The sequence below is a fragment of the Halichoeres trimaculatus genome, unplaced genomic scaffold, assembly GCF_033239565.1.
Source record: "Halichoeres trimaculatus isolate MK-OKI-2021-1 unplaced genomic scaffold, fHalTri1.1 fHalTri1_scaffold_6, whole genome shotgun sequence".
NCBI lineage: Eukaryota > Metazoa > Chordata > Actinopteri > Labriformes > Labridae > Halichoeres > Halichoeres trimaculatus.
In genome coordinates, this window is record NW_027437184.1 from 28672184 (window position 1) to 28684389 (window position 12206).

General features: G+C 42.8%; 1 protein-coding gene across 1 annotated transcript in view; it reads left to right on the forward strand.

Annotated features, from left to right (window-relative positions):
- igsf5a (immunoglobulin superfamily, member 5a) overlaps positions 1-11811 on the forward strand; it is a 37688-nt gene extending 25877 nt beyond the window's left edge. The window contains exons 5-8 of the mRNA XM_074672503.1: positions 5010-5034; positions 5153-5241; positions 5374-5438; positions 11680-11811. Of these exons, the coding sequence (XP_074528604.1) occupies positions 5010-5034; positions 5153-5241; positions 5374-5438; positions 11680-11784 (284 nt within the window). The 3' untranslated portion in view covers positions 11785-11811. The remainder of the gene's footprint in view (positions 1-5009; positions 5035-5152; positions 5242-5373; positions 5439-11679) is intronic.
- Positions 11812-12206: the final 395 nt, after the last annotated feature.

Sequence of the window (12206 nt, forward strand, 5' to 3'; positions counted from 1 at the left end):
TATTTGATCTTGGACAGCTTCACTGTTGCACTCAAACAGCAAGATGGTGACACATGATTTCTTTGAGTTATAGTATTTTGGGGATGTTTGGCCTTAGACAGAACAACTGAAAAGAGACAGGAAATTTTCTGGAAGAAGTTCTGACGGACATGCAGTACATAGTTGCGTATAATCAGAAACTTCTGCAACAAAGACTTTGGCTTCTGTTCAAAAGTTCCAGAAAAACTGAAGTGGGAACACTTCAAAAGATACCTCCTCCTGTTTGGAAATGGATTGTGAATCATTTGCATAGTGTACTGCTGCAGATTCACCTGAAACACCCAATAGATTTGTTTTGGTGTTTTCAGCCTCTGCCTCAGTCTGTAGCCTCCTCCATAAGACGACGACGACGACAACAACAACAACAACAACAACAACAACAACAACAACAACAACAACAACAACAACAACAACAACATAATAATAATAATAATAATAATAATAATAATAATAATAATAATAATAATAATAATAATAATAATGGGCTGTACAATGGCGTCACAGTTAGTGCTGCAGCCTCACAGCAAGAAGGTCACCGGTTCGATTCCCAGCTTTGCTGGTGGAATTGGAGTTTGCCTGTTCTCCCCGTGCATACATGGGTTCTCTGGCTTCCTCCCACAGTCCAAAAATATGCTCATCAGGGCCCTGTTCTACGAAGCAAGTTCAGTCTAGCGAGATAGCCTTGGAGCTACCACGCTGGACTGAGCGCGGTAGCCGGCAATCTCGCTACACGGTTTTACGACGCTGGTTATCAACCTCATAAGTGGATCCAGCAAGGCAATGAGCGCGTGCACACATATAAGGCGGAGCCCGCTGCATCTGACCAATCACGAACATGGAGCAGTCTGGAGCGTCAGAGCAGGGCGGAGAGAGAAGGACCGCATACTTCTCACAGGAGGAGCAGGAGGTGATCATGAGGAAGTATGACGAGCTGAAACATGTAATTAACGTTAAAAGCAGCACCGTCGCTGCTGTTAAAGCACGGAAGGAGTGCTGGCAGAAAATTGCTGACAGTCTAAATGCGTAAGTGTAGTGGTGTAGTGCAAAAAAAAATCTTTTGTGCCATTATCATCCTGAAATAGCACTGTTCACCATGCACTTTTACTGTAACATGCACCATATCTAATTTAGTTCTTACATTAATTTATTCATTTGTTCATTCCTATTGTGTTTATATTTTTTGTGTGATATGTAGCCCACATGAGCCCTACATGAATTCCTGTCACAATTTTAATACGGGCAATAAAATATTGTCATGGAACACAAGTGTTGGCATTGAAGATCTTATTATGGCAATGAGAGTTCTTCATTCCCTTTAACTACCTGTAGAAAGTGTCATGTACTACCAACCCCTCCCTGGAAAACCGGTAACTTTCATAAAGGTGGTCATCCGAAAAAGAGAGTGGGTCGGGCTCCGATGTCCACGGGATCCTCTAAGAACGGACAAGCCATTTTTTCGTGAGGGCTCATTGGTCAGTGGGCGGGGTTTTAATAGTCCGCGAGTTCAATCTGGAACCTAACCTGCCCCGGAGCAGGTTAGCCGTTCAGCGTACATTGCCATGGAGACTTGCCTCGCTGAGGAGTGATCCCGTGTCGTAGAACAGGGAATCCGAAACCTATCCTCAAAGCTACCTCGCTAGGCAGTAATCCTGCTTCGTAGAACAGGGCCCAGGTTAATTGGTTGCTATTAATTGTCCCTAGGTGTGAGTGTGTGAGTGAATGGTTGTCTCTCTCTGTATGTCAGCCCTGTGATTGGCTGGCGACCAGTCCAGGGCCCTGTTCTACGAAGCAAGTTCAGTCTAGCGAGATAGCCTCGGAGCTACCTCGCTGAACTGAGCGCGGTAGCCGGCGGTCTCGCTACACGGTTTTACGACGCTGGTTATCAACCTCATAAGTGGATCCAGCTAGGCAATGAGCGCATGCACACATATAAGGCGGAGCCGGCTGCATCTGACCAATCGCGAACATGGAGCAGTCTGGAGCGTCAGAGCAGGCCAGAGAGAGAAGGACCACATACTTCACACAGGAGGAGCAGGAGGTGATCATGAGGAAGTATGACGAGCTGAAACATGTAATTAACGTTAAAAGCAACACTGTCGCCGCTGCTGTTAAAGCACGGAAGGAGTGCTGGCAGAAAATTGCTGACAGTCTAAATGCATAAGTGTAGTGGTGTAGTGCAAAAAAAATCTTTTGTGCCATTATCATCCTGAAATAGCACTGTTCACCATGCACTTTTACTGTAACATGCAACATATCTAATTTAGTTCTTACATGAATTTATTCATTTGTTCATTCCTATCGTGTTTATATTTTTTGTGTGATATGTAGCCCACATGAGTCCTACATGAATTCCTGTCACAATTTTAATACGGGCAATAAAATATTGTCATGGAACAGAAGTGTTGGCATTGAAGATCTTATTACGGCAATGAGAGTTCTTCATTCCCTTTAACTACCTGTAGAAAGTGTCATGTACTACCAACCCCTCCCTGGAAAACCGGTAACTTTCATAAAGGTGGTCATCCGAAAAAGAGAGTGGGTCGGGCTCCGATGTCCACGGGATCCTTTAAGAACGGACAAGCCATTTTTTCGTGAGGGCTCATTGGTCAGTGGGCGGGGTTTTAATAGTTCGCGAGTTCAATCTGGAACCTAACCTGCCCCGGAGCAGGTTAGCCGTTCAGCGTACGTTGCCATGGAGACTCGCCTCGCTGAGGAGTGATCCCGCGTCGTAGAACAGGGAATCCGAAACCTATCCTCAAAGCTACCTCGCTAGGCAGTAATCCTGCTTCGTAGAACAGGGCCCAGGGTGTACCCCGCCTCTCGCCCAATGACAGCTGGGATGGGCTCCAGCCACCCGCAACCCTGAACAGGATAAGAGGCTCAGAAAATGAATTAATTAATAAAATTATTATTAATACTATTATTATTATTATTATTATTATTATTATTAATAATAATAATAATAATAATAATAATAATAATAATAATAATGATAATTCATTTCATTTATAGAGCGCTTTTTAAAAATGGAATGATGTTGTACATTGAAAAAAGATTCAGTGAAATTCAAAAACAAATTCAGATATACAAAATAGAGAAATAACAGTAAAGCACAAGTCAGCAGTGTTACTCTGAACCAGACAAATGACTCACATTCAAGATCTGTACTCAGGAGCAAATTCAAAGTCCTTTTAATCAGAAATAGGTCGTTACACAGAGCTCAAGAACAGGCAAAGGTATCCAAATGGGCTGGCAAAGAACTGAGTCAAATATACAAAACTGGGTCATATTTACCAGAAATCACAAGGAATGCAACTAAGCTTACAAGAAAGAAAAGACAAACTGGCTAGGAAGGAAAGGACTGGGGAAGATTAAATACTCTGAGGAAAGGAAAACAGTTACACACAGGTGGAAAAAAATCCCAGACGATGGAGACAGGTAGTGGCAATCTGAAAAGAGACACAAGATAGGTATCAAAATAAAACAGGAAGCACAATGATGAATGAATACTAAAATAAGAAACTAAATAAAACCTGTGGACATGGTTCGATGCATATATGAACAATCAAGAGATCTGCATCTGAGGAGCGGAGAGCTATCACGGTAGTTGATGCGTGATGAGATAAAGACGGGGATGAGGGTTTCAGCTGCAGGGTGATGTTCTTGAGATGGAGAAAGGCTGTTTTTCTAAACTCTTGAATGTGATGGGAGAAGGTGAGTTTATCGTCTGAGACGACTCCAGGGTTCCAGCAGTGGGAAGAAGGTTGAGAGGGTGGAGTTGTGAAAAGAAAGGTGAAAGTCTTTGGTTGTTGAAGTGAAGGGATTTGGACCTATTAGGAGAATGTCAGATTTGGAGCTGTTGAGTTTGAGAAAATTAGTTTGCAACCAGGAGCTGATGTCAGAGAGTTAGTTTGAGAGGGTGTACTGGGTCAGAGAGGTGAATATCAGAAACTGGAAATCCTCACTGACTGCAGGATCTGAAACCTTACTTAAAAATCAACTGGGGTATTCTATAAACAGCCTAAACGCCCGTCAAACGGGATAAGCTTGACACACTACTACATTGTCTTGCATGGGTATTCAGAGGCCTACATACGGGCTCAGTTGGTGGCAGATGTCTATGTTTTTTGCTACAAGCGCATCTCTGGGGGAGTCAGCGCTGGATATCTACTTCGAATAGATGACACTGCTGTTCCCCTGTGCCAGCAGGACTCCCAGAACAAGCCATGTAGGTGTTTAACACCCTATCCTGAGAGAACTAGTCAAACCAACCTTATATGAGAGGGATTTCCCTTTTTGGGCCAGAGCTGGGTCTTTGATGTTTACGCCAACTGCCTGGGGAGGTCAGTCCATGTACACATGAAATATGTAACTGGAGGGAGAGATAGTCATGTTATGACAGAGAACACACAGCTGAGTTGTTTTTAGCTTTCATGCTAATTTCGGACAACTAAAATACATAAAAAAGGAGTCTGTCCAGATGCCTGTGATGTCATTCTGGTATTCCAAAAAGAGTACAAAATGGTGTTTTAATGCACATTTGGCATCATGACAAGTAGTAATACTTGATGTTGTTGGACAAAATGGGTTTTAAAACTGACGAATAAGGAGAGTAAGAGTGCCACAGTGGGTTTCTGAAGCACTCAGTTTGATTAGGAGGAATAAAAATGCAGAATTCTATCAGCTTGTAAATATCAAATATCAAAATGTCTTTGTTATGGATTTGAAGACACTTTAAACTGGATTATTAAAAGACTAGTAAAGTTATAGATATCTCCAGATGTCCTGTTTAGAAATTATGTTACACTCCTTTTTTTTTGAGAACAAAGCTTTGACAAGGGGAAATGTGACTAAATGTATCTAAAGTATAACTCCTCATTCAATAAAGTACTCACGTGGTTCTTGTTTGCTTATATATTGTCATACATCACATTAAATAAACAAATTTTCTATTTTATTATCCTCTTTAGAGCCTAACTACCAGGATGACGTGAGGTAAGATAATGCTTCAATGACAAACACTTTATCTGAACTTCTTCAGCACGATCTTCTGCAGTTTTACACACGCACACACACACTCTCATCTCTCATATTGTGTGTTTTTGTGAAACAGGAGGGTGAGGACTCAGAGTCAGATAAGTGCCGTCACTGCAGCTGCACGAGGTCGAGTGAACAGAGGTTACATGGGGGACGGTCAGACAAGTGAGACAAGAACAGTTTCTTGTTTAAAAAAAAACATAAAACACTTAATTGACATTATTTGACCAAACTGGACACTCTACAAACACAAAGCCATTATATATTTGTCTCAAATCCTGTCTGTCTTTCTCACAGGTGTTGCTCCCAGTGACGTCACAGACAGCGGCTTCTCCCAGGTTCATGGCTCCAGTTATTTTGAGGTATGGTTGTTATTTTATTTATATGTATTTGTATTTTTTTTTTTTCAACATACTGTCTCTGAAGTCTCCCCTGTTTTGGCTTTACATGATTTACCACTCATACCTCCCCTTCTTTTTCCTACACTGGTGTTTAAGAAAACCTTCCACAAACCCCCCTCCCCTCTGATTGGCTATTATGTGATGACCTCATAATTTTGGTCTTGTGAAGATCTCATGAAGATCTTGTGCTGCTTTAATTGTGCTCAATTCTGCCGGAAAAAAAAAAAAAGCTTCAACATGGATACGAACGGAGATTGCTTGACTTTTAAAGTCAGCCCCAAGTGGCCACTTGAAGAACTGCAGTTTTTTTGTCACATCTTTAACTTACAAACTTAATACTGATGCTAAGTTTAATCTTTTCACAAATCTTGCTCACTGATTACAAGAGCATGTGAGTGGAGCGGCGAGAATTTTTACTCCTTGCTTCCAAAGGTGTCTGCCTCCACTGCTCCCTGCTCAAAGTGCCACTCCACTCTTATTACTCAAAATTGCATCCCACTCAGCTCCATGCTTACTCCACACTTGCTCTAGAAAATATGTTCTGATTCTGATTCTGATTCTGGACCAGTTTTGGGCTTCTGATTTGTGAAGTGAGTGGTAATGAAAAGAAACTGAAATAGGACAGCCCCCCACTCTGCTCCGCCTTCCCACCCTTAAAAATAAATAAACCCCACTCTGCACTTTTTTGAAAATTCACATACTGTGCTGATTGCTGTATGTGAGTTTTTAAGTTATATGCAAGCACAGAGTTTCCTTGGTAACCATTTGTTTAGCAGGCAGCAGAAAGGCTCCTTTGGAAAAAGTGAAGCATCAACGGAGAGATGTAATGTTTTTTGGCGGAGTCTATGGCTTTATCTATACGTCCAGACTTCACCTGTTGTGCATGGCTGAGGACTTGTTCAGGCTCATCAGGGCTAAGATAGTGTAAGATGGGACTAAAGCACACTTCCTGCAGGCGTCTAGAGAGTTCACTGTGGGTGCACACTTCACCAGACAACAGTGATTTGAACACTTACGATGTCATATTAATTACACTGTAATTTTTCTAAATGCCAACTAAAAATAGAGCTTAATCACAAAGCATTCCACCGCTCAAAGCCTGTCTTGTGATTAAGCCAGTCCAGAGAGCAGACATTTGGATTCAATCTTGGTGCCTTTTAGCCTCATGGGCTGACATAAGTTTGGAGGAGCAGGAGGTCAGAAAAGGGCAAGTGTTCGTCTTTTTCTCTGGAGAGGGCGCAGAGAAAGTTCTGCTTTTAACACCACAGACGTGTATCTGTCCCTGGTGGGAAGCAGGAAAGGACAGGGAGTGTTGTAAATGGTCGGGAACCACTGATCCTCAGTGAGCCGAGGATATCAGCTGTTTCGAGAATTCATTTTGTGAATCATGACAAAGGTTAAAGCAAAATTTTATCCCCTTATTTGTGAGGTGTATTTTTATTTGTTAATAGTGTAAAAAGTTGTGTGAATTTATCATTATTTATTTTTAGAATTCAGGGCCTGAGTGTATCTAAGAGCCCAGACATGAGCCACGTTTAAGAAAGGACATATGTGAGACACATACAGTGATCATCTGAAAAAGTCACACATTCAAATGTTATATTTCCTTTTAGCTCACAATGTCTGCACATAGACACAGCGAGGGAAAGAAAACTGTGGATTTATGTGAATCACTGCTCTCTCAGATGAAATGAAGAAATGAGCAACCATGTGAATTTATGATCTAAAATCACAAAGATGTAAATCATTGCTTGTGTCATTTATCAGCCATGCTACATGCGGGTAATTCATGGCTTCTCCACTAAACTAATTTCTATAATAAATGAGCTGCCGCTTAAACTAATATATAATTCAAGCTCACAATTACAGCCTAGTTATTCTGAGATGATTGCCTTTTATGTGGAGCGATAAAGTTTCACAGTTTATGTGTTTTATATAAACTTTGACTTCACATTAGGAGGAGGAAATGGCTGAGACACGCAGAGTGAGTCTGCTCTGTTTGAGTCTCAAAGAAGCAGATTACATTAGGAGCGATGGAGAGTAAATGTAAGTCAGATTCCTTTCAGGGTGACACAAGGCTCCTTCGCTTCCTGTCAGTCGTCACACACACTGATTCTTAAAACTATCCACTCACTGAATATTATCTCACTTAAGATATAACAAGCTAACTCAAAATAAGGTTTAAAGAGGGGGTATTGTGCTTTTTTTAGGCTTTTATATTGTCCCTCTGGTACCCCCTTATATCTTCACATGTTTTCCTCAAACTGGTGTTTTAGAAAAACCTTATTTAAGGCTCTATCTGCAACACTTCCTTTTAGCTGCTGTCTCTTTAAGGCTCCCCGCTGCACAAACCCCTCCCTTCTGATTGGTGGTGCCCTATTGAAAAAGCAAACTCAAGGCGTGGTCACACTGCCCATCCATACTGTGCCCAAGCACGCTTCAACCCTAAAGTCTAGTTTGTTTGACCATTGTGACCTTAAGTGCTGAGGCATGATATACTTCATGTACGAGCACAAGCAGAGGTACACAACAAGGGCATGACGTATAATCAATGACATAAAATCACCGTGACTGCTCCTCATGACAATCATTTTAATGCCGCGGCCACACCAAACGCGAACACGCAAATTTACCTGCGCGAATGGCCCGAGTCTCGCTGCTGGACTTTTTTGACAAGCTGAGGCGCGAACACGCGAATGCGCGGTACTGCGCATGCGGAGTAGAGAGCTCGTTCATTTAAAGACCGAAAGTCCAAAAGAGCATCTGGAAAAACAATGAGCTGTGGTCTCCAAAGCATGACAGGAGAGTGTGTGAAAGCTTTGGAGATCACAATCAATGCCTGCTGAACCCCCGTTCCCGGAGGTCTCCCTGGGGATAATGAAGGGGTGGAGGAAAGAGAGGAGCACAGAGAACTTCCATCTTTTCCCTGGCTCTGCCCCTGCCCCGCACTTTCCTCCTCTTTATCGGGCTCAAAACTCCACTGAGGAAAACACAGTCGGACTCAGTGATAGCCCGTGCAGGCAGATCCAGCTGGGAATGAATGTTTTCAGAACTTACATTCAAAACCTGTCTCCTCAGAGACTTTCAACCAAGCCTGCTCCTGTTTTTCCGGTCTCTGTAGAGTACACACGTCGTATCCTATATCTCTGGATGATGACACACCGCACAGATTGTTTTCTCCTCCATCCTCCGGCGGAGTTGGAGCCGGAGCAGGCGGCAGTTGCCCCCCAACGTTGTCAAAACAATGACGTCGTGGGGGAATATTTTGAACTCGAGCGGATTCGCGTCTACCGCCCAAACGCGTGAACGCTCCAAACTCGCCGCGCCAAACGCGCGAATCGCACCGCCAGAGGCGAATCAGCGGCTAAACGCGTCTTTGCATTGACTTTGTATGTAATCGCACCGCAAATTCGCGTTTGGTGTGGCCGCACCATAACAGTGGCGAGGTGCTACCCCAATTCATGCATACAGCATGAGCGCCACGCTGCGTAGTGCCATAGTCCATAGCAGCTGAATACACGAGATCAGAGGAGAACCACTTGCAGGAATCCAGCACATGACAACGTACTGGCATGGTAATTAGTTAGCATGTTAAACTCACCTGGTCATCCCAAGGGGTCAATTTTCCATCCATGCCTTCTCCCTTCTGTTGGTGTCCTTGTAGAAAGGGTGAGCGGTGATGTATAAAAGCATGAAGTTTCCCACCGCCAAGATCAACTTTTCCTTGTCCAAAACGTGAGTTCCTCTGGATCTGACCTACTGATGACTTCTGACCATGTGTCAGAGATTTACGATCAAGAGCCAGATCATGGTGCTTTATTTTGACAGGATACTCTGATCTTTTTTGTGTCTAGTTTCCTGTTTGGTACAAGTTGCTCTGCAGAGATTGACATGCCACAGACATCCCGCAGTGCGTGCTGATGATTGACTAGAGTGGTTTATAAGTACAACACTGTGCGCCGCGCTCATGTTTTACGTGTGAAGTAGGGGTTAGAGGGGTGCCAGTCCAAACTGACTTAATGTAAACCAAAGTAACTAAAGTTGTCGCGGTGTTTCTGTGTCTCATTGAGCTAACTGATGTGATCGCGCTTCTTGTAAACAGCAGCTTTATGATGACGCAGGCAGGCCATTTATGTGCCTTAAGTCTGGTTCATATTGTAGTAGTGTAACTTCAGGTTGTACTGTCCAGTGAGGAAACTGTGCCGCCCAGGGGCAATTGTGCTTGAGTACGGCAGGGTATGGATGGCTAGGGCTGAACGGTTTTAGAGAAAAATGTAATTGTGATTTTTTGTTAACCAATATTAAGATTGCGATTAAGCATTTCTTTTTTGGGTGGGGGTCTTTTGCATCATTTACTAAAAACAAATAATACATCATTCCATCATTCCGTTGCTAGGCGCTGCCCAAGTAGCTGCCTGTTGCAGCAGCTCTCTCTTCTTTGTCTGCTTCTTGTAATTTTTTTTCATCTCTTTTTCATTATCTTTGTATTTGGAGTGGATCATCACTTTGTATGGTTCATTGTTGGTCATGGACACCAAACTTTTTGTGGCTTCAGCAATATTTTTACTACCTTTCTCCTGTGTTTGTCTGGAGATCCTACATGTATCCATGGCTGCATTGTTTACATGTGAAATTAGCTGTTAGCAGCCTGTAGCATGTCAATGCTAACTAGTGTAAGGCCTGATGATTTCCCTCGAGCTGAGGAGGAGGAGGTGAGGACGACGTGCTGGTTCTCGGATGTGAGCTGGGAGGTGACGACATGGACCTGTCCTTCCATCCATCGTTGTTGGGAACGTGGGATCTATCTCCGGTGGGATGGACTAGCTAGCCAATAGACTCCAACAGACTGCTGAAGAAGCTCAGTCCTGGACCCTGTGGAGGTGGAGGCTGGCTGGGCTGGAGAGTGGTGGACGAGTGGTGGACGAGTGGTGGACGGGCTGTCCTCATCTATTTTCTTATGGACCTTTTTGCACTTTTTATACACTTTCTTACCTTTGTTTTCTTAAATGCTACTGTGACTCCTGAATTTCCCCTCGGGGATAAATAAAGTATTTTCTATTCTATTCTATTCTATTCTATTCTATTCTATTCTATTCCATATCATTCTGTAATATGAAGGCCAGGCCTACATGTAATGACGAAATGAAACTGATTGAAGCATTAATTGATACGAATAATGTATCTTTATTTACCTATCATGATCACAGAAGAATATTGACTAAATGATTTAACTTCAAGCCGTGTAAACGTGTAATATTTTTGCCGGGAAAAAAAAACAGCATTTTGACTTTTGCTGGTTGTAAGGAAAAAAGAGCATAAGTTACTATATACCTTCCAGGTCTGTGTACATGAAACTTTTTTTTAAATTGCAGACTCTGCGATTTGAAAATCGCACTGTTACATTGCAATGAGGTTGAAATTTGATTAATTGTTCAGCCCTAGACTGCGCCATCAACCTGGCTTTGTTCAGGGTTAGGATGAGGCAAAGAGGTGGGTCTTTGGCCTCTTCACAGACAGCTACTGAGTGCCAACCTGTCAGTCAAATCAGTCATGCCCTAATATGGGCTGGTGAACTTGTAAGTATAATAACTTAAGATGAATTAATTAAAAAAAAAATTCCCCCCTGCACAGCGTATGGTGATAGAGAAACAAGCTGTTCAGACCCAAGATGATTTTTAACCAGGCTGCCATCATGTTTTTTTTTTTTTTGCCGTAAAGATCATCTGCTTTGAATTGGTGTGTATGTGGTTTCTGGTGTTTCTGCTGCCAGTCCCAAGTGGATGCTCGATGAACTGCAGGTTTTAGAACTTCCATAAAGGATGCATATTTTAAGACCAGCCAGCCAAATGTAGCCGTCTTCTTGTGACATCACCCTCAGGATTGGAAGCTCAAATATCAACAAGCTGGACTACTCTATTCCAGGTCTTAAGTTGCATAAAGTTTGATAATCTGACACCCTAAAGTTTTGATCAACGGGACAGTTGACTGGATGAACTCAAGTGTTACCACGGTGTCAACAGGCATGTTTGGGATGTCCTGGCCTCCTTTACGCAGATGGATTTCATTGGACTTAGTGCTTTCTTTTTTCACAGGAAGTTACTGTTGTTGAGTTTGAATCAATAATTCACCACAGCCTGGTGAGGAGTTTGAAAGCTGTGTTTTTTTAATGCCACTTTTCCCTCTGCTTTCTTTCTTTCTTCAGATGCCTGATGTCGTCAACAGTAACCAGGCGGGGGATATCCAGAGGAGCTCTAAAGCTGTGGATGAATCAGTCTTCATAAAACATCGACATGTCACCATTGTGTAAGGAGCAGACAGTCTGCAGAAATGCCAGTTCAGACAGAATTTGATCAGCTCTGTGGAGCCGCGCTGCCTTGGTTTGTGGAGATGAAAAGAAAGGTGAGGAAAAAAGACTGAACCTGCCTGGACCAAAGACTGATGCAGCAAAGAGTGGAAGAGACAGAAAGATATTTTTATTTACTGACCGTGTAAAGCTGTGGAGCAGGATACAAACATGTGAAATCATACAACATGTACTGGAAACACATCCAGCTGTGTGCCTGAGTGAAGTGTTTGTGTGTGCAGTAGCAGCAGCTCCTCGGTGAGCACATCTAACAGTTTAATGACCTCTGGAGTCACACGAGGCTGAACCAGCATAAACTTCTCCACTTATTGGACTGAGGCTGTATTTTTGTTTGATGACTGCGTGTTTCTGGTTTATACTAAGCC